Below are 23,014 nucleotides of genomic sequence, written 5' to 3'. Positions count from 1 at the left end.
CAGCCAGCCACGCCCTGGTCCCCATCCTCAGGGACACTGTTCTCATCCTTGGCCAAACTCCTGTCCCCATCCCCGGGGACACTGTCCCCATCCCTGGCCATGCCACAGTGCCCTGGTTCTCAGCCACGTCCCTGCCATGGCCCCGTGCCTGTCCCGGCCCTTTCCCGGCTGTGCCCAGCCCTTCCAGTGCCTCTTTGTCTGCTCGGGCAGTGGGAACCGGCGCTGCGGGGCCCAGCCGGGGGGACAAAGAGCCATCCCCCCGGGCAGCTGGGGACGAGCAGGACCGGGGGGTGAGGGACAGCGGGAGGACACAGGGGACAAAAGCTCGCAGGGCAGATTTGGGCTGGGGGTTTGGACCGAGCAGCAGCTGCTGTGCGGCAGCTGGTGGTTGGGACACAGCTGGGACACTGGGACACGCATCCCCTGGCCATCCCTCCATCTGCTGCAGCCTCTGCACAGCCCCCCCCGAGCCACCAGCCCCACAGCCCGGGGGGTTCCCACTCCTGGGGGGTTCCCCCTCCCGTTTGTTCTTGCAAAGCCCACAGAGGCTGGGGTTGTCTCCCCAACCCAGGAGGTGCTTGGGGGCCTCTGTTGCTGCAGAGGAGTGACCCCACAGCACAGGCATGGCCCCAGCTGCTGCAGGTGGAGCTGCCAGAATGTCCCCTCTGCTGAGAAATCCTTTTTTTTTCCCCCTGGTGTTTCCCACATTATGCAGATTTCTGGGCAGATCCAAGGTTCTCATGCCCCTCCTGCCAAACCACCCCCACCACCATCCCCATGTCCCTGCTGCCAGCCCCGTGTCCCCACCGCCAGCCCCCTGCCCCTGCTGGTGCCCTGTTTTTGGGGTGCTGCTGCCACTGCAGAGCTGCAGACAAAGAGGGGATGGGATTTGAGCATCGCCCACCAGAACAAAGGACCAGGTGGCCCCGGCTTTGTTAAATAGAGAAAAATCAGGAAATTTGGCTCCCATCAGGCTGGTCTCCATGGCAAATGACCGTTTTGGGGCACCCTGACCCCAAATCAGCTCAGCCCCCAGCTCTGACCCCACTGTAGGTCCATCCCTGTATGGGAAATGCTTCCTGCCTTTGTCCCCCGACAGTCCCAAGTGCTCAGCACCAGTGTGGAGCCTGTCAGGGTGTCCCCATTGTGTCCCCAAGGCCAGGGGTTTTGGGGGCTCACAGTAGCCCCCTGACTTGGGGACCACTCTCCAAGCTAAGGAGGGTCCCCACCCATCCTATTGCCTGAGCTGTGAGCAGGAGGTGCTTCATAGGGCAGGGGGAGGCTCAGCCCCAGTGGGTGATGTGGGGTGCAGGGTGAGGGGCTCTGGGTGCTGCAGTCCCATTGGTGCCCCCCAGCCCCCTCCCATCTCCTTGGGTATGGACAACCACACGTCCTGCACCGACTGCTGCCAGGCAACTGGTGGGGTTGCTAGGAGACCGGCTGCTAGGAGACAGGCTGGGACCCCCCCTTGCATCCCCATTTCCCCAACATCCATCCTGGGGCCCTGTGGGCGGGGGGTTGCAGGCAGGGAAGGCCAGGTTCCCTCCACTGCCCGGCGTTGTTGTTGTGGTGGGGGCACCATACCCGGGACCCTCACTGCCTCACCCCACTATCCTGTGGGGTTCCAGTCCTTGGGACCCGCAGTGCCTGACCCCAAGGGTGGGGCACCATCCGCAGGACCCCCAGTGCCCCATCACTCTGCTGTGCCAAGGGGGGAACACACAGACCCTGGGGTCCCCCAGTGCCCACCCTACTGCACCCTGCCTTGGCATTCACCAGCCCTGTGGCCCCCCAGTACCCAGCCCTGGTGAGTGCTGGCTCGGGGGGGTCTGGCACAGCTCCCAGCCTCCCCACCTCCCCTGCTTCCCATTCGGCTGTGCTGTGTTGACTGTTGGTAGCAACGCGGCAGCTCCTGGTGACGGTTGCTGTCCTCCCTCTGCCATGCCCATCCCTCTGGTGCCACTGCGTGTGACAGACCCTGGACCCCCCCGGGGTCCCCCCTGTCTGCACAGAGTCCCCATGGCTGCCCCTACCCGGGCTGGGCGACTCGGGGGCTCCCAGAGCTGGTATCTCATCCTGCGTGGGCTGGTTTCCTGGCTGCTGGACTCCTGCCCGTGGCACAGCCGAGATTCCCAGCCTCCCCCAGTTTGGGCCCTTCCCAGGAATCTCAAATTGGTGACCTCGAACCCCACGACTGGGACACGCCATCCCCAGGGATCGAGGGGTCTCAGCCCCATCAGGGGCTGTCGTGGCTCAGGACTGACATCCCAGACAGAGGCTGCCGCTATTTTTAACCTGTTTTCCCGCAGAACCCAGCTCTGTCTGTCTGTCTGTCCATCCGCCGCCACCATCGATGTGACAGGTTCATTCAGATGGAGAGACAGGGCAGCTCGGGGGGGGCCGCTCCTCTCCGGGGTGCCGCATGAGGCCGCGGTGTGGTGGAGGGTCCCCGCCGCCCCCCGGCTGGCCCAGGGTGACACTGGGGGGCTGGACCCGCGGAGGGGTGGCACCCACGCTGCCCGCGCCCCCTCCCCACCCGAGGGGCAGAGGGAAAACCCAGCGCCAGTGGTGGGGACAGCGTGTGACCGCATTCCCCGGGGGAGGAAGCAGGGAGGTGTCCCCGGTGTTCCCGCAGCCTGCGTGTCCCGATGCCCCCTCCAGCCACCCCGCAACCCTTCCCGCCCCCTCCCGGCTCTGCGGGAGCCACAACAAAAGGGAGACCCGGCCCCGGGAATGGGGGGGCACGGCGGGGGGCAAGGGAAGGCGCGGGGGGGCAGCCGTGGGGTGCGGGGGGCTGCGGGCTCGCTGCCTGTGGGGAGGGGGCTGCGGCACCGCCTGCGTGCGGGGCGGTTCCGCAATGCGGCAAAGCCGGGAATAAAGGAACGGGGCGGCGGAGGGGTGGGGGTGAGGTGGGAGAGACCCTGCTGTCGGAGGGGTCCGCCCTCTTCCAGGCCCCCCTAAAGCATCCCGTGAACCCCAGCAGCGCCCCGGGACCGGCGTGGTGGGGTCTCGGAGGGCTCCGGTGGCATCGGGGGCTCAAGAGTGGCTGTTGCTGGCACAACGACCCCCCTGGCCTGGGCGTGTGCCAGCACCGAGGATGTGCCCGGGGAGTGGGGAGACACCGGGGTGATCAGGGAGGGGAGGGACACTGAGGTGCCCGGGGTGTGAGGGGACACTGGGGGTGCTCAGTGAGAAGGGAGGATGCTGAGGGTGCTCCGGGGCTGGGGGGACGCTGAGGTGATATGAGGCTGTGAGGGGATATGCGGGTGCCCGGAGAGTATGGGGTCTGTAATTCTGTCTCGGGGCCGGCCCCAATGTCCCTATGCTGTCCCAAACCCCTCTCTGGCCTATGGAACGCGACTCCCACCCGCTTCAAACCAGCCCAGAGCTGGGACAGGGCACTGCACCCCGGGGGTGGGCGTGGGCTGCTCCCCCGGCCCCGTCCGTCCTGCCCCACAGGAACTGCCCCACGTGGGCTCCCCGGGGAGCAGCCCCGGGGCTGGCACGGAGCAGGGCGGCGGCGGGCACAGGAGCCGGCGAGACGGGAGCCCGCGGGGCTTCCCACGGGAACGGGACCGGAATGGGGACGGGGGCGCGGAGAGGGATTACCGGAGCCCCGAGGCCTCCAGCCCAGGCGGGGCCGGGGCGCTCCCGGGGCAGATGCAGCACCTGAGGCTGCGTCCGGAGGCTTCAAGGACCCATCCTGCCGCCGACTGAGCCCCCCGCCCCAATACCGCGAAGCCCCCCGCCTCTAAAGCCTCCCTAAAGGCCCCTCACAGCAATGTTGCCCCAGCCCCGCTGCCCCGAATACCTTCTGATCCCCCAATCGCCCCCTGTCTGCCCGCCCAGGGCCCCCCCCACCCTCGGGGCCCCCGACCCTCCGCCCCACTATCCCCGCCTCTTTCCCCGCCCTTGGCCACGCCCATTTCCACACGAGACCCCGCCCCCTTCCCGCCCCGCCCCCCACATTCCGCTCCGCTGACGTCACCGCCCACCCACCCTGGCCATGTTTCGAACCGGCCAATCAGAATCAAGGCGGGGCGGGAGGGGCGTGTCCAGAGCGCCGCGTACCCGGATTGGGCGGGTCAAATCCCTTCTGACCCCGCCCCCTCCCCGCCCCAAGCCCCGCCCCCCGGGTATATCTCGGGGGCCCTACGGGGCGACCCCTGCCTCCCTCCTCGACGGCTTCGTAACGCTTCGGACAGCGAGCGGCCATGGTGAGGAGTGGGGACGTGGGGGGTTCATGGGGGGGACCCCCAGGGTGTGCGGGACCCCCAGAGCAGAGCGGGGGATGAGGGGCGGGTGCGTGCCGGGTCCCCCCCTTATCCCCTCCAGGTCCCCAGCAGCACGTGGGGCTGAGCTCGGGAGGGTTTGGGGGCTCCTCTCGAGTTCCGGACGTCCCGTGACGCTGCCGAGTTCTTGCTCGTCCCGGGCAGGAGCTGAGGTGGGGGTGAGTGTGTGTCCCGGAACCGGGAACTTCCCCAGCCGGGGGTCGCAGCCCGGGGGGCTTCCACCTTTGGACTGTGCCGATTCCCCCCGGGCTCCCTGCCAAGTGCGTGGTACCGAGTGGCACCGCGTGTCCCGGGCTCCCACGCAGGTACTAAACACGTTCCCGCAGCACCCCTCGGGAGAGGAACCGACCGCGAAGGGGTTTGGGGGCACCGGGGGCTCCCCGCGTGCCACCCTCTCCCGGCTTTGTTGGCCGGGACACGCGAGGCAGTGAGTCACGGCAAGGTTCACATCTCCCATGCTCTCAGCGTGGCCTGGGCACGGCCAGGAGCGGCTGCCACGGGGAAAGTCCTCCCGGTCACCGGAGTTTGCTCAAGTCCCGGGTGGGGCTGGCTGCCAGCCGGGCGCTCATAACCGCGGCTCAGGGACCGGGACAGGCCGCGGTTGTGCAAGGGCTGCTGGAGAAGAGAGCGGCTCCACATTCCGGGAGCTCCAAGGCTGCTCCCGAAGCGGGGAGTGTTGAGCAGCCTGCAGGGGAAGGGGCTGAAGGGTCCCTGTCGATGTGTGAGCCGTGCGTGGAGGGGACTGGGAATGGTGGAGACCGGGAATAACCCCGGGGAACCCCAATTCTCGGCTCACGGGAAGGGGCAGTGCAGTGTCCCATCTCCCGGGGGGCCAGGATGGGACCCCCAGAGCTGAGCAGCCGCTGTGTCCCTGGCACCCCTTGGGCTGTGCACTCTGGTAACCCCAGTCTGGCCCTGAACGCGGGGGTCCATCCACACCTCCCTCCTCAGCTCCCGGGTGTCTCCAGCCGGAGTTTGGGGTGATGCTGGGTGGTTTGGGGTTGCTGAGCCAGTGCCCACCGCGTTATCGCTCCATCCCTCAGTGGGCAGGGTCTCACGTCCCGATGGGGAGGGGCAGGATGGGACCCCGAGAACTGAGCACTCCCCGCAATCGGTCTGGGCAGAATCTGGTCCCTCCCAGCCGTGGGGAGGGACCCAGCCCAGTAGGTGCTGGGGTGGGACAAAAAGGGGACAAAAGGGGTGAGCCAGAGCCGTGTCCCCCGCAGCGCGAGTGCATCTCCATCCACGTGGGCCAAGCGGGCGTGCAGATCGGCAATGCCTGCTGGGAGCTGTACTGCCTGGAGCACGGCATCCAGCCCGACGGGCAGATGCCCAGCGACAAGACCATCGGCGGGGGGGACGACTCCTTCAACACCTTCTTCAGCGAGACGGGCGCCGGCAAGCACGTGCCCCGGGCCGTGTTCGTGGACCTGGAGCCCACGGTGATCGGTGAGCGGGCGGGGGCCGGGCGGCGGGGCGGGCGCTGGCGGCGGGCGCTGGCGGCTAACGGGGCCCGGGGCTGTCCCCGCAGACGAGGTGCGCACGGGGACGTACCGGCAGCTCTTCCACCCCGAGCAGCTGATCACGGGCAAGGAGGATGCGGCCAACAACTACGCCCGCGGGCACTACACCATCGGGAAGGAGATCATCGACCTGGTCCTTGACCGCATCCGCAAGCTGGTGAGTGTCCTGTGGGGTCTCGTGGGGTGGCTCCATCCCTGCGGGGGATGTGGGGACAAAGGGAAGCTCCAGGTGTCCCTGAGCAGGTCCTTCTCAGTCCATTAGCACTTTGGGCCAGAGGGTGGGGCTGTCCCAGGAGGGAACTGCTGCCCCTATCCTAGCCCAGTGCTAAGCTTTGCCAAGTGGAGGAGGGTGGGAAGCCCCATGGCCAGGGCAGGGGGGCCAGGACAGATGCTTTGGGTGCTGGTGCAGCACTGGTTTGACTGGTGCGGCTGCCCAAGCTCTTTGAACCTCTGATTCTCACGCTGGGGCTGGCGCCGGGGTGGCCGGACCTGCTGCACCACCGGCTCTGCTCGGGGAGCTCCTGGCACATCAAAGGCTGAGCTGGCTGCCTGTGGGCTCTTGTGGAATAAGCTCCTGCTGCACCCCCTTGGAAAAAGAGGGGGTGAAGCTGTGGTTGATTTATTCCAGAGCCTGCTGGCTGTCTCCCAAGAGCTGGGGTATCCAATGTCAGTGTCCAGCACGTAAGGTCAGGGCCACCTTGTCCCCCACTCGTGGTTCCTGCTGTGGTGCTGGAACACCCTAATAATGTCCTCACGTGGCCACAGAAGGACCACAGAGAGGAGCAACTTCTGCTGCCTGGAACAAACATGCTCCTCCTTGTCTCTACTGAGTGTCCCCAAATCCTTGCAATAAGGGGTTCCTTTTCCTGGACCTGCTCATACTGAGTGACAGGGCCTGAGATCCTGGGACAAACATTTGCCATCCTGTGAGGAATATTTGCCTTCCTGGGCAAGTCTGTAGCCGCTGAAGCTCAGAGTTACTGACAGTTTGGTCTTGTTTTCCTGTTGTCTCCTTGCAGGCTGACCAGTGCACAGGGCTGCAGGGCTTCCTGGTGTTCCACAGCTTTGGTGGTGGCACCGGCTCTGGCTTCACCTCCCTGCTCATGGAGCGGCTGTCTGTCGACTACGGCAAGAAGTCCAAGCTGGAGTTCTCCATCTACCCGGCCCCGCAGGTGTCCACGGCCGTGGTGGAGCCCTACAACTCCATCCTCACCACCCACACCACCCTGGAGCACTCCGACTGTGCCTTCATGGTGGACAACGAGGCCATCTACGACATCTGTCGCCGCAACCTGGACATCGAGCGGCCCACCTACACCAACCTCAACCGCCTCATCAGCCAGATCGTGTCCTCCATCACGGCCTCTCTGCGCTTTGACGGAGCCCTGAATGTCGACCTGACAGAATTCCAGACCAACCTGGTGCCCTATCCCCGCATCCACTTCCCGCTGGCCACCTACGCCCCGGTCATCTCTGCTGAGAAGGCTTATCACGAGCAGCTGACGGTGGCCGAGATCACCAACGCCTGCTTTGAGCCGGCCAACCAGATGGTGAAGTGTGACCCACGGCACGGCAAGTACATGGCGTGCTGCCTGCTGTACCGCGGGGACGTGGTGCCCAAGGATGTCAACGCCGCCATCGCCACCATCAAGACCAAGCGTAGCATCCAGTTTGTGGACTGGTGCCCCACCGGTTTCAAGGTGGGCATCAACTACCAACCTCCCACGGTGGTGCCCGGGGGCGACCTGGCCAAGGTGCAGCGCGCCGTGTGCATGCTGAGCAACACCACGGCCATCGCCGAGGCCTGGGCCCGCCTGGACCACAAGTTTGACCTGATGTACGCGAAGCGGGCGTTCGTGCACTGGTACGTGGGGGAGGGCATGGAGGAAGGGGAGTTCTCGGAGGCCCGTGAGGATATGGCTGCCCTGGAGAAGGATTATGAGGAGGTGGGGGCTGACAGCTTGGAGGGCGATGAGGAGGGGGAGGAATACTAGTGCCTTGTGTCTGGTGCTACACTGTGGCGCTGTTCATTAAAATGCCTCTTTCCAATGTTGCCTCGTTCATTGTGCTGGGACAATCCGGCTTGTGGTGACCTGGGGGGACGTCCCAGGGGAGACGGGGGGCCTCAGCTGGGCTGGCTGCCCGGCCCTGCTGCCAGCTGGCAGTGGGTTTGTGCTGGGAGAGGCTGGGGGGTTCTGTGGGGTCGGAGTCCCTGGCTGGGTCCTGTGCTGTGAGCTGGCAGTGTCCTGCTGTGCTGCTTGCATGAGGGGACTCGTGTCTCCCTCACTGCTCTGCTGGTCCTGGGGGTCACCAGGTGAAGGGGGACCCCTGAGACCCCCCCCACCAGTGTCCTGCCCAGTGCCTGGTGCAGACGGGCTGGACGTGGTGTCATGCTGCTGCTACTGGCACGGAGCCACTCTCGGTGCGGTTCTCTGCAGAGCTGGGAGGGGGTCCTGGGCGGGGGGAGGACCCTCCCCACAGCCTCTGGGCAGGGCACCTACTCCTTCCCGTAAGTGCCGCCCTGGCTGCCCGGAAAGGGGGGGCTCGGGGGGGGTTGCAGAGCTCATTGTCCAGCGCTGCCCCGCGCATGGCAGCTCCCGCAGAGCCGAGTCACGGCGGCCCCGACAAAGAGGGAGGGGGGTGGATGAGGGGGCTCCCCCTTCCCCCCGGATACTGAGAACCCCCGGCAGAATGGGACCCAGCTCGGACGGGTGCTCTGCCTGAGCCCTGCAGCCCCCAGACCCTCTCTGCATCCCAGCTGGGGGGTCTGTACCCCCACGCTCCCTGAGGGGAGGACCCCATAAAGGGTCCCTCTGACCCAGCGAAGGGATCTTGTGTCTCCCGAGCACCCTCGGCCCCCTCCCCCTTGGTGCTGCTGGATTCCTCTGCCTGCACCGCCGAGGGGGGACCCACCAGCCCCCGCCTCGCATCCCGAGGGGGTCTTCGAGCCCCCCCGAAGGGAAATGCCTGCAGCCCTACGTCCTGCAGCCCCTGCCCCTCATCCCGAGGGCTGTCCCCGACCACCCCCAGCCCCTTTCCCCGCCCCTCCCCCGAGGGGACAGCCGCAGCCCCTGATCCTCCCTCCGGCCAGGAGACCCCTCCCCTCTCTCTATCCCGTACCCCCGGGTCCCCCCGGCGGGGCGGAGCCGCTGTCCGCTATAAAGGGCCGATACCGGCAGCCACCGCCCTCCCGGTGCAACCATGAGCCGCCGTGACCGGGACCCCGGGGTGCAGCCAGGGCGGCTGGCGGCGGCGGCGGCGGCTCGGGGCGCGGAGCGGGAGGAACTGGCGGCACTGAACGATCGTTTCGCCGCTTTCCTGGAGAGGGTGCGGGAGCTGGAACGGCAGAACGGGACCCTCCGCGCCGCCCTGGGCCGCGCCACCGCCGCCACCGGGCCCCGCACCGGGCTGGTGCAGGGGGAGCTGCGGGGGCTGCGGGAGAGGCTGCAGCGCCTCGGCCGCGACCGGGACCGGCTCCAGGCGGAGCGGGACGGGCTCGCCACCGACCTGGCGGCCCTACGGCAGCGGTGGGCCGGCGGTGGGGCCGTGGGAGGCATTGGGATGAGGGATGCACCGGGAAGGGGTCTGGGGATGCGCTGGGATGAGGGATGAGCCGGGATGAGGGATGCACCGAGGAGGGGACCGGGGATGCGCTGGGATGAGGGATGGACCGGGTAGGGGACTGGGGATGTGCCAGGGACCAGGAAATGCACCGGGAAGAGGGATGAACTGGAATGAGGGATGTACTGCCATGGGAATCGGGGATGAGTCCGGGTGAGTTGTGCATAGGATGAGGACTGGGGAAGGTGCCAGATTGGGACTGGGGGATCCGCTGGCATGAGGAATGTGATGGGATGAGCCTTGCACCAGGATTGGGACCGGAGGATGCGGCGGGATGGGGGAGCCCCGGGGAAGTCGGGGACTGGTGAATGTCCGGGAAAGAGGACCCCTGGGAAAGGAGGGATACGCTCAGCAGACATTGGGAAAGGCACCCGGGATTCACAGAGAGCACTGGGAGGCACTGGGAGATCTGGGCCCTGCGGAAGGGCGGGGCACTGGGAGGGACAGGGCAAGGGTGGGGGCACTGGGAGGGGATTGGTGCGAGCGCTGGGGAAGCTCCGTCCCCGCTCGCCTCCGCTGCGTGTGGAGGGGGCTGCAACAGGAGGCAGGAGGAGGGGGGGTCTGCACCCCCGCCCCCACCTCCCTCTCATCCCTTGCTGCCCCCAGGCTGGAGGACGAGACACAGAAGCGTGAGGATGCCGAGAAGAGTCTGGTGCTGTTCCGCAAGGTGAGGGGACCGGCGGGCCCGTCTTCCCACTCAGTACCGAATCCTCATCCCCCACCACCCCGGGGGGGCTCCAGGGTCTCCCCATCCCATCCACGCTGCCCTGCAGCTCATCCCGACCTCTCCCACAGGACGTGGACCACGCCACACTGTCTCGCCTGGAGCTGGAGCGCAAGGTCGAGCTGCTGATGGACGAGATCGGCTTCCTCAAGAAGCTGCACGAGGAGGTGGGGGCCGGGGTGGGATGGGGCCAGGGGGACCAGGTCAGGTCCTTGTGCCACGACGTGACACCCACACTCCCACACAGGAGCTGCGGGACCTGGAGGGGAGCGCCCCGAGCCCGGCGGGGCTGCCTGAGGTGCAGGTCTGCAAGCCGGAGCTGACGGCTGCGCTGCGGGAAATCCGCACCCAGTACGAGAGCATCGCTGTCAAGAACCTACAGGAAGCCGAGGAATGGTACAAGTCAAAGGTACCCGGGGCTGGGAGGGATTTTGGGGCGGTTCAGCCATCCCAGAGCCCTGACTCTCCTGGCCCATGCAGTTTGCCGACCTCTCAGATGCAGCAAACCGTAACCACGAGGCGCTGCGGCTGGCCAAGCAGGAGATGAACGAGTCCCGGCGGCAGATCCAGAGCCTGACCTGCGAGGTGGACGGGCTGAAGGGCGTGGTGAGAGCCGGGCAGTGTTTGGGGAGGGTGCAAGAACCAGGTGCCCCACCCCGGCCCTTTGCAGCCCCTTCTTCCCCTGCAGAACGAGGCGCTGCAACGGCAGATGCGGGAGATGGAGGATGAGTTCGGGGAGGAGATCGGGAACTACCAGGACGTGGTGGGGAGGCTGGAGCAGGAGATCCAGCAGATGAAGGAGGAGATGGCACGGCACCTGAGAGAGTACCAGGACCTGCTCAACGTCAAGATGGCCCTGGACATCGAGATTGCCACATACCGCAAGCTGCTGGAGGGCGAGGAGAGCCGGTGAGGGGAGCCCGGCACACGGCGTCTCCCCCCTACTTGGGGAGGGGAAGGTCCCCCGTGTTGAGTCACCCCGGTTATTGTGGCATTTTCTCGGGAGGAGGCAGCTCCAGGCCTTGATCCCACAGGAAAACAAGAGGTTCCCATGGGAGCTTCTTGCTGTTCAGATAAAGGCAAGGCCGGGGGTTGGTGGGGGAGCTGCCTCCAGCTCAGCTCCGGGTGCCGGCCCAGCAGCCTATGGGCAGCCCCCAGCTCAGCTGGGATGTGGGTCATGGACTGCAAGTGTGGAAGGGCCAAGGGTCACTGGCAATGTCCAGGAGTCCCAGACCCTCCTCATCCCCCTCTCCCCCCAGGATCACCATCCCACTGCACCCCACCACCTCCTTCAGCACGAGAAGCTCAGGTGAGCGACAAACTGAGGGTCCCTCACTATGCCTGGGGGTCTTTCCTTGGGGGCTGAGACCCTGTGTGGGTGTGGGTGGGTCCCTGGGCTCCTGTCCTGGGTGTCTGGGAGGGCACGGGGTGCTGATGGCCCCTCTGTCCCAGTGCTGGAGCCCCAAGCTGCTGAGAGCCCGGCACGGAGGATGGTGCTCATCAAAACCATCGAGACAAGGGATGGGCAGGTGAGAATTGGAGGAGGAGGAGATTGGGAGGCCCAACCCTGCCATGGGACTGATCCCCAAATCCTTCTTTTGCAGCAAGTGGTGACTGAGTCGCACAAGGAGCGAGCGGGGAAGTGACAGAGAGGAGCTGCTGCGATGGCCCCGAGCCCACTGGGGGGGGGGTTTGCCAGACCCTGCTGTGTTCTGGGCTGGGCACGGAGCAGATCAGGGCGGCTGGGAATGCCCCAATTCCTATTGCTGCTGTCAGCACCACGGGACAGCGCTGTGCCGTGTCCCTGTGCCTTTGCAGTCTGTCCCTGTGCCTTGTCCCCCCACTATTTATCGCTATTTATTGTTCTCCCAACCACAACCCCAGCTGTGTTTAATATCGAGTGTTCCCCGTGCTGCCCTGGGCCCGAGGGGGTCCCGGTCAGAGCTGGCACCGGCTGTCCCCGGGGCTGGCGGCTCCGGTGACATTCAAGCGCTGTCCCTGCCGTGTCCCTGCCCCGGGGAGGGCGGCAGAAAGGGAACAGAACCTGGCTGAGGGGGGATCTGGGATCCCGTTCTGTCCCAGGGCTCCTTTCCACCCCCACAGCTCCCACTCTGGGGGTCTCACCTCCCCTCCCGTCACTGGAACCGGCACCGCCTGCCCCCGGGCTTGGCGGCTCCGGTGACACCCAAGCGCTGTCACCGCCTCGGAGGAAGGAGCCTCAACCCCCTGAACTCTGAATCCCCGGGGGTTCCGCTCCCTCCCGGGACCCCGCGACTTCCAGAGGAGCCGCGGGCACTCCCGGTATCCCGGGGGGCTCCACGGGATCTCCGTCCGAAGCCGGATCGGTGCCCCCGGAGCCTCGCAGGAGCTCATTCCTTACCGGGACCGCCAGGGAGCGCCACCAGCCCGCCCCGACCGCTGCCGCGGGTTAATTACCTGTTAATTACTGGTTAATTACAGCGTGACGAGGCTCTGGGTGTGCGGGGGAAACACCCTGATTGCTATGATTGCATTATTTTAAACATTTTTTTTTTGCATGCTTAATCGCGTTACTTCAACCAAACTATGCAAAATTGCGTTAATGCAAAATCTGCTCATTAGTTTTGCTGTTTTAAGCAAATTTTTTTTGCACTGTTTCATCGTTTTCAGAGTTTTTCGCTCCACTGATTAAATTATTTTAAGCAAATTATGCACAATTGCGTTATTTAAATAAATCTTGCACACATAATTGCATTATTTTAAGCAAATGTTGCATTATTGCATTTTAAGCATTTTTTTGGTGTTATTATCATTAATTGCGTTATTTTAAGAACTTCTTTGCATTATTCCGTTATAGCAAATGATACAAAATTGCATAATTTCATGGAATTTTGGCATAATTAATTGCATTATTTTATGCAATTTTTGCACCATTAATTACATGAACAAAATAATATAAAACCGCATTATTTTAGGCTGTTTTTTTCCCATGATTAATTACGTTATCCTAGGTAATTTTCCGCATGAAAATCGAATCATTTTAACCTATTTTTTTGCATAATTAATAGCATTATTTTAAGCCGTTTGCATTATTTGAAGCACTAATTGCAGTATCACTCACTCTGGGTCACGGCAGCACCTCGGGAACAGCTTTGGATCCCTGATTGAGGGTGGGGAAGATGCTGCCAGGGGGGTTTTGGTCACAGAGGACCAAGGAATGTCCTGTCCACCCCTCCCCAGGACAGGATGAAGCCGGGATCCCCCGGTGACAAACACACAAAGTCCCCTGAGAAAGGGTTTAATGAGGGGAGGGGGCGGCACCGCTGGTGCTCTCACAGACAGGAGGGACAGACAGACAGACAGCTATGAACACTATGTACAGGCACCCCCCGCCCCACCCCCCGGGGAACTGCCCCCCTGGAGCAGGGCTGGGGGCGCTTGCAGTCCTGACAGACTGGGATTTGGGGTGGGGGGCACTGGGAGCACTGGGATGGGGCCGGCCCGCAGGGCGGGGACTCTTTGGTTTCGGCGTTCAGGCTGCGCCCCGAGGCACCGCAATAAGGGCCCAGTAAAACCAGTTCCCCACGCCAGAGGTCACCTGGAGGGTCGGGGCAGTGTCTGGGACACCTCCTGCACGAGGGTGACACTCAGAGACTGGAGAAGGGGGGGCTCCAGGGGTGTTCCCCGCTTCCCCCCAGGCACAAACCTGCGTGTGAGGATTCCCCAAGGCGCTGGGGACCCCCCCGGGCACAGAGGTGCCCACCTGAGGGCAGGTACCCCCCGTTAGGACAGGGAGTTGAGGAAGTGGCTCTCCCCTGCCAACGTGCTCAGCATGGAGCTCATGTCCCCCACTGCCATGTTTGCCCCCCCAGCCGAGGGCAGCAGGAGCCCCCCGGCCGGGCTGGGGGGTCCAGGCAGTGCTGCGGGGGTCTCCACGTCCTCCACGATGGCAGCGAAGTCAAGGTGCGTGTTCTCCAGGTCCAGCGAGTCCAGGCTGTTGGCCACCTGCTCGCCCGAGTCCAGGTAGTAACAGGAGGTGCCCTTGAGTCCCTCTGGGCCGTAGTGCCCGGTCCCCCCGCAGCTCGCTGCCCCCTGGCCCGGCAGCTTGTGCCCACCTTTGCCCCCCTGGCCCGGGTAGTACAGGGGGAGGTTCCCGGGCCCCTCGGGGGCGAGGCGGGCGGGGGGCAAGCGCGGCAGGCGCCGGGCACCGGCGTCCACCCCCTCGTAGCCGTGCCCGGGCTGTGCCAGGCTGCCCGGGTAGCTCAGGCTGGCTTGGTGACCCGGTGGTTTCGGGCCACCTGGAGGGTGCGGGATCATCTCGGGGTTGAAGCAGGGGGGACTCAGGAGGTGCTGGGGCTCCGCCAGGCTCTGCAGATGATCCGGTTTGGGTTGGTAACCGCAGTACCTGGGGCTGAGGTACGGCACGGCCTGGCACTGCCCGGGCTCACTGCCCGGCCCCACGGCAGCCGCGCTCCCCTTGAGGTGGGGCTGCTCCCCCCACATCAGCGCCTGCTGCGCCTCCACGTAGTTCCTGACCATCACCTCTTTGGTCTGCAGGGTGGGGGTCTGGGCTCTGCGGCCGCCCGGGCTGGCGATGCCCATGTACCCGCCCGGTGCCGGTCCCGCGGGGGGGAACCCGCCCGGCCCCAGCTCCATGGCGTGGCCGAAGGCAGCGGGGGACGCTGCGGGCCCGCCCAGTTTGGCGACGGGGCAGGGAGCAAGTGCTGGGCTCGGAGCTGGGTATCGCTGCTCGGATTTGATCTGGAGTCGGTTAAACCGGTGCCCCCCGGAAAATTCGGCGTCCTGGCACGAGCTCAGCAGTTTGGGATGCTGCCCGCAGGCGCTGGGGTGGGGGTACTCGACGCTTTGATGGGGACAGTGTGGCCCGGACATGGCGGGAGCTGCAGCTCCGAGGCTTTGCCTGGAGCTCATCTCCAGCGTGCCCTGGGGGGATCCATCCCAGGGCGCCGGCAGGGCCCCGTTCCCGGCAGGCAAACTGGGGAAGCGCTGGTTCATCTGGCACTGCGGGAGGGAGAACTCGGGCTGCAGCAGCCCCTCCTCCAGGTCCCCGTGCGTCCCCACCACGGTCCGGGGAGCACCGTAGATGCCACCCTGGAGCTCCACACCGGTGCCCTGGCACGGGAAGCTTTCCTCGGGATAGCTCAGGTACTGATCCATCTCCAGCAGGCCGGACTCGGGGCCCCCCATGCTCTCCAGGAAGACATTCTCGGTGATGCTGGGGGGCCGTGGGGAGAAGCCGTGGCGCTGCAGGTTGGCCTCGGAGCCGCCCAGGGGCTGCAGCGCTGTCCTGCCCGCGCCTGGCACGCTCACATTCCCCACGCTCTTAAACCTCTGCACCCTGGGCACTGCCGGAGGCTTGGCCACCGTCCGAGCGGGGTCGCTTGCCCGTCGCGCGCCGTGCCGGGGCACCAGGTGAGCAGGGACGCCGCCCGGGTAGCCGGGGTGCTCGTTGGAGCTGTGCCTTCTCACCAAGCCGTTGGCGACGCAGCGAGGGCCGGCAGGAGCGGGGTAAGCACCGGGCACGGCACCGTGGCCACCCGCGGCCACCTGCTCCACGCCGGGCAGGGGGGTCGGCGGGGGCCCGCCCGTGGCTGCGGCGTATTTGGCCTTGAGGCGGTACCGCTGAGCCGGGGTGAGGCTGCCCACCCCCGGCAGCCCCCCGCAAACACCGGCGTCGCCGGAACGCCGCGACTCGTCCGGAGAGATGGGATCGTAGCCGTCCGCCGGGCACGGCCCGCCGGGCATCGCTCCGGCCTCGCCGCCCGGGCACGGCCCCGCCAGGTACGGGGACACCAGCGACGAGCGGCGGCTGACGGTGTAGGCGGAGCTGACGGTGCTGGTGCCGCTGCTCCGGCGCTCGCCCAGGGCCACCAGGCCCAGCTCTGCTGCCGACAGCTCCGCGATGCGCCGGTGCGAGGCTGGCGGCGGCACCGGGAGACCGGGAACGTCCCCGGGCAGGCCTGAGGGAGAGAAGGAGGAGTTACCCCGGGACACAGCCTGGCAGTGTCAGAGCAGGGACAGGAGCCACCTCCAGAGCTGGGGTGTGGCTCTTCCATAGCTGGAGCCTGCAAGGACGGGGAGCAGGTGGCAGCAAAGACGGGCAGAAGCTCATTTAGGTTGGAAAAATCATGGAATTGTGGAATGGTTTGGGTTGGGAGGGATCCTAAAGACCAGCCACTTTCACCCCCTGCCATGGGACACTTTCCACTAGACCAGGCTGCTCCAAGCTGGCCTTGGGTGCTTCCAGGGATCCAGGGGCAGCCACAGCTTCTCTGGGCACCCTGTGCCAGGGCCTGCCCACCCTCCCAGGGAACAATTCCTTCCCAATATCCAATATTCCAATGTGAAGCCATTCCCCCTTATCCTGGCACTCCAGGCCCTTGTCCAAAACCCCTCCCCAGTTCTCTTGGAACCCCTTAAGGTTTCCCCAGGTTTTGGGATCCACTTCTAATTCCATCAAGGTGTGGAAATCCCTGGCTGCCAACCAGACCTCTCTACACACTTCCCATGGGCCAGGCCCCACATCCCAGGGGGAGAGGGACGCTGATCTCACCGGCTCCGGGGATGGGCGGCAGGTTCAGGCCCTTGGAAGCTGCCGGTTTCCTCAGCTGCTTCAGTTTGTCAATGCGAAGGTTTTCCAGTTTGTGGAGAGCCATGAGCCCCGAGGTGCCCATGGGCTCCCCGGGCACCACGTCCTCCAGCGTGGACAGGTCCTCGTAGCTGCCGCCGGCGTTTCCTGCCATCTCCACGCCACTGTCGTTGTTGGTGGTGCTGCCCAGGGGTGAGTGGTCGCTGCTGCACGAGGATTGCCCACCCGGGCTGGGCTGAGGCTTCTGGAGAGAACCAGAGCACGGCCAAGGCAAAGGGGGTCAGGTACACAGGACACACTTGGAATCGTCACAAAGGCTGGAAACGCCTCTGAGATCACCGAGTCCAGCTATCAACCCAACACTGCTGAGTTCAGCACTAAACCACGTCCCCAAGAGCCACATCCCGGTGTTTTTTCGACACTTCACCAGGGATGGTGACTCCACCACTGCCTTGGGCAGCCCATTCCAGTGCCTGACAATGAAGAAATTCTCCGAAATATCCAACCTAAGCCTCCCCTGGAACAGCTTGAGGCTGTTTTCTCTTGCTCCATCGCTCGAGGGTGATCTCCCACCACCAAACCCTCCCTCCTTCCTCCACTGCCCCCGCAGCTCCTCACCAAGGCCAGCTCAGGCACCAGGAGTTTCCCATCGTCCTTCCGAGCCTCGCTGGGGCCGTTTGCGTCCTTCTCCTGTTTCATGTCCGGGGGGGCACTGGGGGTGGGCAGTGCCCGGCCTGGCCCCACGTCCCCTCGGTGCTTTTTGGTGACGTGGGCATCGGGGCCGTGCACGGTCTTGACGTGTTTCCGCAGGGAGCTGGGGTCCGTGTAGCGCTTGGTGCAGCCGGGAATTTTGCACACGTACGGCTTCTGCCCGGGAAAAGCGGGAGGAGGGAGGGTGTCAGCTCCAACTACAGCCCCCTCCCCAAAAGTAAACTTCTCCTCATCACCCTCTGCAGAGAGCTGAGGAGGGAATTAAAGGTGGGTGCTGGGGAGAGCTCAGGAAGGCAGAGGAAGGAGGGAGCCCCCCAGGAGTGGGGTAAAGGGATCCCAGCGGGAATGCTGGTGATGAAGGAAAAGAGGGAAATTAGAGCAGGAAAAGAGGGAACTGGGAATTGGGGCACACAGGAGCAAAACCCAGGGATGTGGGGAGTTCTCAGAGGATGGGAATGATCCGGAAGCACACGGGGAGCGCTGGGTGGGGCCGTACCTCGTTGGAGTGGGTGCGGTTTTGGTGCTTGGCGCGGTCGGAGGCGTTGGAAAAGGCCTTGTTGCAGCCCTCGTGCTCACACACGTAGGGTTTCTCACCCGTGTGTGAGCGCAGGTGGGTCTTGAGGTTCTCCAGGCGGGAATAGGCCTTGTTACAGCCCTCGAACTGCGGCGGAGCAGGGTGGGATGTGTCACACACCGGCACCACGCCTGGGACCTCGTCATCCCACATCCCACACCGTGGGCACACACCTCATCCTCCTCACCCTCCTCATCCTCACACCGTGGGCACACACCTCACCCTCCTCACCCTCCTCATCCTCACACCGTGGGCACACACCTCACCCTCCTCATCCTCCTCATCCTCACACCGTGGGCACACACCTCACCCTCCTCACCCTCCTCATCCTCACACCGTGGGCACACACCTCACCCTCCTCACCCTCCTCATCCTCACACCATGGGCACACACCTCACCCTCCTCACCCTCCTCACCCTCCTCATCCTCACACCATGGGCACACACCTCACCCTCCTCATCCTCACACCATGGCACAGCCCCTCACCCTGGGGTTGTGCCGTGTCCCTGTCCCTGGCAGCCCCTCAGAGCATCACCAAGGGGAAACCACAAACGGGGATTGACTGCAACCCCCAGCTCCCCATCCCGGGTTAAATTCAGGAACATATTCCAAAGCACAGGGACGATGGGACTCTGGGTTCAGATGGAATGTTGGGAACAAATTCCTCCCTGTGAGGGTGGGGAGGCCCTGGCACAGGTTACCCAGAGAAACTGTGGCTGCCCCTGGATCCCTGGAAGTGCCCAAGGCCAGGCTGGACAAGGCCTGGAGCAACCTGGGCTAGTGGAAAGTGTCCCTGCCCATGGCAGGGATGAACTTTAAGGTCCCTCCAACCCCAAACATTCCATGGTTCCATGAGCCCCAAACCTGTACCCACCTGCTGCCCACCCCCTTCTGCCACCCCTCCACTTGTACCCGCTCTACCCTGTCCCCTCTCATTTTCCCAGCTCACCCAGCATTTCTGAGGAATTTTCGGCATCTCACCGTGCACTTGTGAGGTTTCTCGCCCGTGTGCCGCCGCATGTGCACCACCAGCATGTACTGAGCCTTGAAGGGCCTCTGCTCCCGGGAACACGCTGCCCAGTGGCACACAAACTCCTTCTTCTCCCCGTGGATGTGCTCGTTGTTGATGTGCTGAGAAGGGAGAGGAGCATCACTGGTGGCACTGGGGAGGGGGACAATGGGCAGGGAGATACGGGAATATAATGGGAAAAAGGGGTATGGAGGGATTGGGGTGGCAGAAAGGGACGTGGACAGACTGGGATGGGAGAAAGGGACATAGAGGGACCGGGATGGCAGGTGCAGATAGCAGAGTTTGGGGGAGAACAGCTCAGGTGGGTTTGGAGGAGGCAGAGAATGCAGGGGATGTTTGAGGGATGCTCTGGGAGGATCAAGAGTGGCCAAAGGCATCAAGGTGATCTGAAGGATGGTCAGGGGGATATAGGAGAGTTGGAGGAAAGAAAGCTGGAGCAAAGGAGGGAGTCTGGAAGCACCAGTGGCTGAGGAGAGCTGGGGGATGCCCATCCCTCCCTTCCCAGCATCACAGTGAGCTCCCAGGGCGGGTGGTTGGGAACTGAGCAGGAATCATGGGCTGATCCAGGGGGATGAGGGCAGCTTTGGGGTGGGAACACCTCGGCAGCCCCTGACTCACGTGCACCAGCTGCTCCTGTGTGTCAAACTCCTTGGCACAGCCGTCCCAGTAGCAGTTGGTCTCATACACAGCCTCACACTCGGGTTTCCCATCCTCCTTCTCCAGCTCTTCCCGAACATCCAGCATGCCCAGCAAGGGGTCCTGGGGGAGCACGGACAGGTGAACGCTCCCAGGTGTGACCCCCAGGAGCGGTGCTGGAGTGTGGGGATGTGAGGGGGGATCCCATGGCCTGGGGTGTACCTGGGTGCCCGTGGACGCTGGGCTGGAGATGTCACCCTCAGATCGCTCCTCTGGGAATTTGGCACTCAGGGGGCTGCTCAGGCTCCACTCCAGCTTCAGCTGCTGCCGGGGCAGGGGAATTGGGAAGCAGTCGGCATGGAGATGGCCACAGGAACACGACTTACATGGATGCACAGCTCACAGGGATCCCTCTCACACAGATCCCACTCACGTGGATCCACTCACATGGACCCACTCATCCAATCACACGGATCACCCTCACACAGAACCCCTCACGTGGATCCCTCTCACATGGATCCACTTACCCGGATCCTCTCACACAGATCCCCACTTACATGGAACCCCACTCACACAGATCCCTCTCACACAGATCCCATCCCCTCACCCAGATCCCCTCACACGGATCCTTCTCACATGGATCCCATCCCCTCACATGGATCTGCTTGGACAGATCCCTCTCACCCAGATCCCCTTCTGGATCCCCTTCTGGATCCCCTCACCCAGATCCCCTCACCCAGATCCCCTCACCCAGATCCCCTCCTGGATCCCCTCCTGGATCCCCTCACGGATCCCCTCACCCAGATCCCCTCCTGGATCCCCTCCTGGATCCCCTCATGGATCCCCTCACCCAGATCCCCTCCTGGATCCCCTCCTGGATCCCCTCACCCAGATCCCCTCACCCAGATCCCCTCCTGGATCCCCTCACGGATCCCCTCACCCAGATCCCCTCACCCAGATCCCCTCCTGGATTCCCTCACCCGGATCCCCTCACCCAGATCCCCTCACCCAGATCCCCTCCCGGATCCCCTCCTGGTACCTGGCAGTGTTTCAGGGTCCCACGGGGCGGGTGCTGCAGCAGCCCCGGGCGCGGGGGCAGCTCGTGGGAGCTGCACTGTGGGGGTGGCGTGTACAGGTGGCCTTGGCCCTTCTGCTGCCCAGGTGGGCTCTGGTACCCCAGGGACGGGCTGAGGAGACCAGAGGGACGAGCAGGTGACACCGGCAGGAGACAAGAGTGAGATCTGCCCAGCCGGGGATCCCGATCATCCCTTCCCCACCATCCCACCCCGCTCCGGCTCTCCCAGCGCTCCCCGAGGTGGGAACGGGCACTGGTGCCCACCTGATGGTGCTGATGGAGAGGTGCCCGTAGGAGCCCCCAGCCGAGGCACAGCGGGAGTTGATGAAGGCCACGAGGGAGTTGGGAGAGGTGCGGATCACGGTCTGCAGGTCGATGCTGGAGTCGGACAGCGGGGAGATGGACAGTGCCCGCTTCTTCCCCAGCTTCCCCGCGCCGCGGGGCGTGGAGAACCGGGAGCCTGGGAGGGCAGAGCAGGGGGCACTGCCCTCAGCGTGGCCAGAGCAGGGGGCACTGCCCTCAGCGTGGCCCTGGGGGCTGCAGACACCCCACGGACACACAGCCGGCGTTTGGAGGCTGCAGGAGTGCCCTGAGTGCACCAGTTCGGATTTAGAACAGAGAGATGCTTAACTCCTCTAGGGAATCCTGGAATCCCCCGTGCCCCACGGGCCCCCAAAACCGGAGACTCACCGTCAGCAGCGAGTTCAGCTCCTGGTGCCAGCCCATAGCCACGGTGCCCGGGCTGATGGCACACGGGGAAATCAAGTCCTGGAGGAAGGAGGACGGGTGAGGTGGGTGTGGGAGAGGGACCCCCGGAGCACCCCTGACCTCGAGGGGTGGATGCGGAGCCTAGAGCCCCCCACCATGACCCACCTGGTGGTCCCGGGGCGGCGGGGGCGGGTCCGTGGGGTGGGTGCAGGCAGCAGTGCTCGCTGTAGCCGGCGGCCGGGGGTCCCGCGGGGTCGAACATGTCGCGGTGGGGCCCGGGGGTGTCTCAGGGGAACATCGGGGTGGCGGCGGGGCCGGGGGGTGTCTCAGGGGAACACCGGGGTGGCGGCGGGGCCCGGGGGTGTCTCAGGGGAACATCGGGGTGGCGGCGGGGCCCGGGGGGCTGCGGGGCCCGGAGCGGGGACCTGGGGGGGGTGGGATGAGGTTGGGTTTGGCCGCCAGGGGGAGCCGCAGCACGCGGGACCCCGCTCCCGGGACTGGTTTTAAACTAAAACAGGGGAGATTTGGGGATCCTGGGAACAAATTCCTCCCTGTGAGGGTGGGGAGGTCCTGGCACAGGGTGCCCAGAGAAGCTGTGGCTGCCCCTGGATCCCTGGAAGTGTCCAAGGTCAGGCTGGACGGGGCTTGGAGCAACCTGGGATAGTGGAAGAGGTCCCTGCCCATGGTGAAGGGTCGGAACGTGACTTTACGGTTTCTTCCAACCCAAAACATTCCGGGATTCTGGGTTTCTGTGAAATGGAAAAGCGAGGCACAGCCGGAACCATTCTCGGGCCAAGGACCAGAGCTATTCCTCCCTTCCCAGGGATTCTCCAGCATCTGCAGGTCCCACCCAGCCCTGCCTTGCCCGTAGGTCCCCACCCTGCCCGCGGGTCCCCACCCTGCCCTGTCCCACCCACGCATCGCGCCCCTGCCACGGGGCTCAGCCCAGCCCACCGTCGATCCCTGCCTGTGGGGTCCTGCCCTGAGCCTGGTCCCACCCCCCAGGGCCACCATTCCGCCCCCAACCCACCCCAACCCCCTGGTCACCCCCCACTCCACTCCCGCTCATGGTCCTTGTCCTGCCCCCCAGCTCCAGCTCCATCCAGGGCCACCATCCCGCGCCCATCCATTCCCACCGCCCCGCTCCCTGTCCTGCCCCAAGACCCCCGAGGGCTGACATGAAGGACAGGAGCGGGAGAAGCCACCACAGGACGAGGCAGATGTGGGTGGCACTGGGAACGAAGGCTCCTGCCCCCTCAGCTTCCCCCTTTGAGACGCGGGGAATCGCCCCAAACAAGGGGTCTGGGGGAGTGGGAGCCCCTCACCCCGCTGGGAAAAGCGCTGGGTTGCGTTTGGAGCCGGGGGGGCGAGGGGGGCAGCAATTCTTCCGCATGAGTTGCCCCTTTGAAAGCTCGTCTAGGGGCTTTGTGAGAGTGTCAGGCAGGAAGAATGGAGGGGGGGGGCAGCGGGGCAGGCAGAGGGGAGGGGGCTGCCCAGGAAGGTGGTGGAACTGGGTGGGGGGAAAGAGAGA

General features: G+C 64.8%; 3 protein-coding genes across 4 annotated transcripts; 2 read left to right on the top strand and 1 right to left on the bottom strand.

Moving 5' to 3' along the window:
- Positions 1-4,105: 4,105 nt before the first annotated feature.
- LOC102102778 (tubulin alpha-1C chain) lies at positions 4,106-7,829 on the top strand. The gene is made up of 4 exons (XM_005531977.3): positions 4,106-4,217; positions 5,519-5,741; positions 5,824-5,972; positions 6,835-7,829. The coding sequence occupies exons 1-4, from the start codon at positions 4,215-4,217 to the stop codon at positions 7,807-7,809; spliced, it is 1,350 nt and encodes a 449-aa protein (XP_005532034.1). The 5' UTR covers positions 4,106-4,214; the 3' UTR covers positions 7,810-7,829.
- A 1,187-nt stretch (positions 7,830-9,016) lies between these two features.
- PRPH (peripherin) lies at positions 9,017-12,854 on the top strand. The gene is made up of 9 exons (XM_088068723.1): positions 9,017-9,342; positions 10,043-10,103; positions 10,232-10,327; positions 10,408-10,569; positions 10,641-10,766; positions 10,849-11,069; positions 11,420-11,469; positions 11,613-11,689; positions 11,765-12,854. Exons 1-9 carry the CDS (start codon positions 9,017-9,019, stop codon positions 11,804-11,806), a joined length of 1,161 nt encoding a protein of 386 aa, XP_087924849.1. The 3' UTR covers positions 11,807-12,854.
- Positions 12,855-13,812: 958 nt separating this feature from the next.
- GLI1 (GLI family zinc finger 1) lies at positions 13,813-21,769 on the bottom strand. Of its 2 annotated transcripts, none has more exons than XM_088068838.1 (11): positions 21,649-21,769; positions 21,466-21,543; positions 21,040-21,235; positions 20,740-20,887; positions 19,923-20,024; positions 19,683-19,823; positions 19,016-19,165; positions 17,957-18,121; positions 17,368-17,616; positions 16,684-16,993; positions 13,813-16,078 (listed from the first exon to the last, which is right to left on the bottom strand). In XM_088068838.1, the coding sequence occupies exons 1-11, from the start codon at positions 21,743-21,745 to the stop codon at positions 13,923-13,925; spliced, it is 3,792 nt and encodes a 1,263-aa protein (XP_087924964.1). In that variant the 5' UTR covers positions 21,746-21,769; the 3' UTR covers positions 13,813-13,922. The 2 variants fall into 2 exon arrangements, with proteins under 2 accessions (XP_087924964.1, XP_005532030.2); XM_005531973.2 differs by having other exon boundaries at positions 13,813-16,120; positions 16,714-16,993.
- Between the last annotated feature and the right edge of the window lie 1,245 nt (positions 21,770-23,014).

Source organism: Pseudopodoces humilis, chromosome 32, assembly GCF_049639895.1.
Source record: "Pseudopodoces humilis isolate 2021_Gansu_Grassland_sample_001 chromosome 32, ASM4963989v1, whole genome shotgun sequence".
Classification (NCBI taxonomy): Eukaryota; Metazoa; Chordata; class Aves; order Passeriformes; family Paridae; genus Pseudopodoces; species Pseudopodoces humilis.
Note: the sequence above shows the minus strand (reverse complement) of the source record. Positions and strands in the feature narration are given on the sequence as shown.

Bases quoted from the DNA above. Each gene is read 5' to 3' on its own strand.
- PRPH (XM_088068723.1), top strand. From the start codon at position 9,017: ATGAGCCGCCGTGACCGGGACCCCGGGGTGCAGCCAGGGCGGCTGGCG. The intron at 11,070-11,419 runs GTGAGGGGAGCC...CTCTCCCCCCAG, and splicing joins CTGGAGGGCGAGGAGAGCCG to GATCACCATCCCACTGCACC. The intron at 11,470-11,612 runs GTGAGCGACAAA...CCTCTGTCCCAG, and splicing joins CTTCAGCACGAGAAGCTCAG to TGCTGGAGCCCCAAGCTGCT.
- LOC102102778 (XM_005531977.3), top strand. The intron at 5,742-5,823 runs GTGAGCGGGCGG...CTGTCCCCGCAG, and splicing joins CCTGGAGCCCACGGTGATCG to ACGAGGTGCGCACGGGGACG. The intron at 5,973-6,834 runs GTGAGTGTCCTG...GTCTCCTTGCAG, and splicing joins TTGACCGCATCCGCAAGCTG to GCTGACCAGTGCACAGGGCT.
- GLI1 (XM_005531973.2), bottom strand. From the start codon at position 21,745: ATGTTCGACCCCGCGGGACCCCCGGCCGCCGGCTACAGCGAGCACTGC. The intron at 19,166-19,682 runs GTGAGTCAGGGG...CTCCCTTCTCAG, and splicing joins CACAGGAGCAGCTGGTGCAC to CACATCAACAACGAGCACAT. The intron at 16,994-17,367 runs GTGAGGAGCTGC...GGTTCTCTCCAG, and splicing joins TGGTGCCTGAGCTGGCCTTG to AAGCCTCAGCCCAGCCCGGG.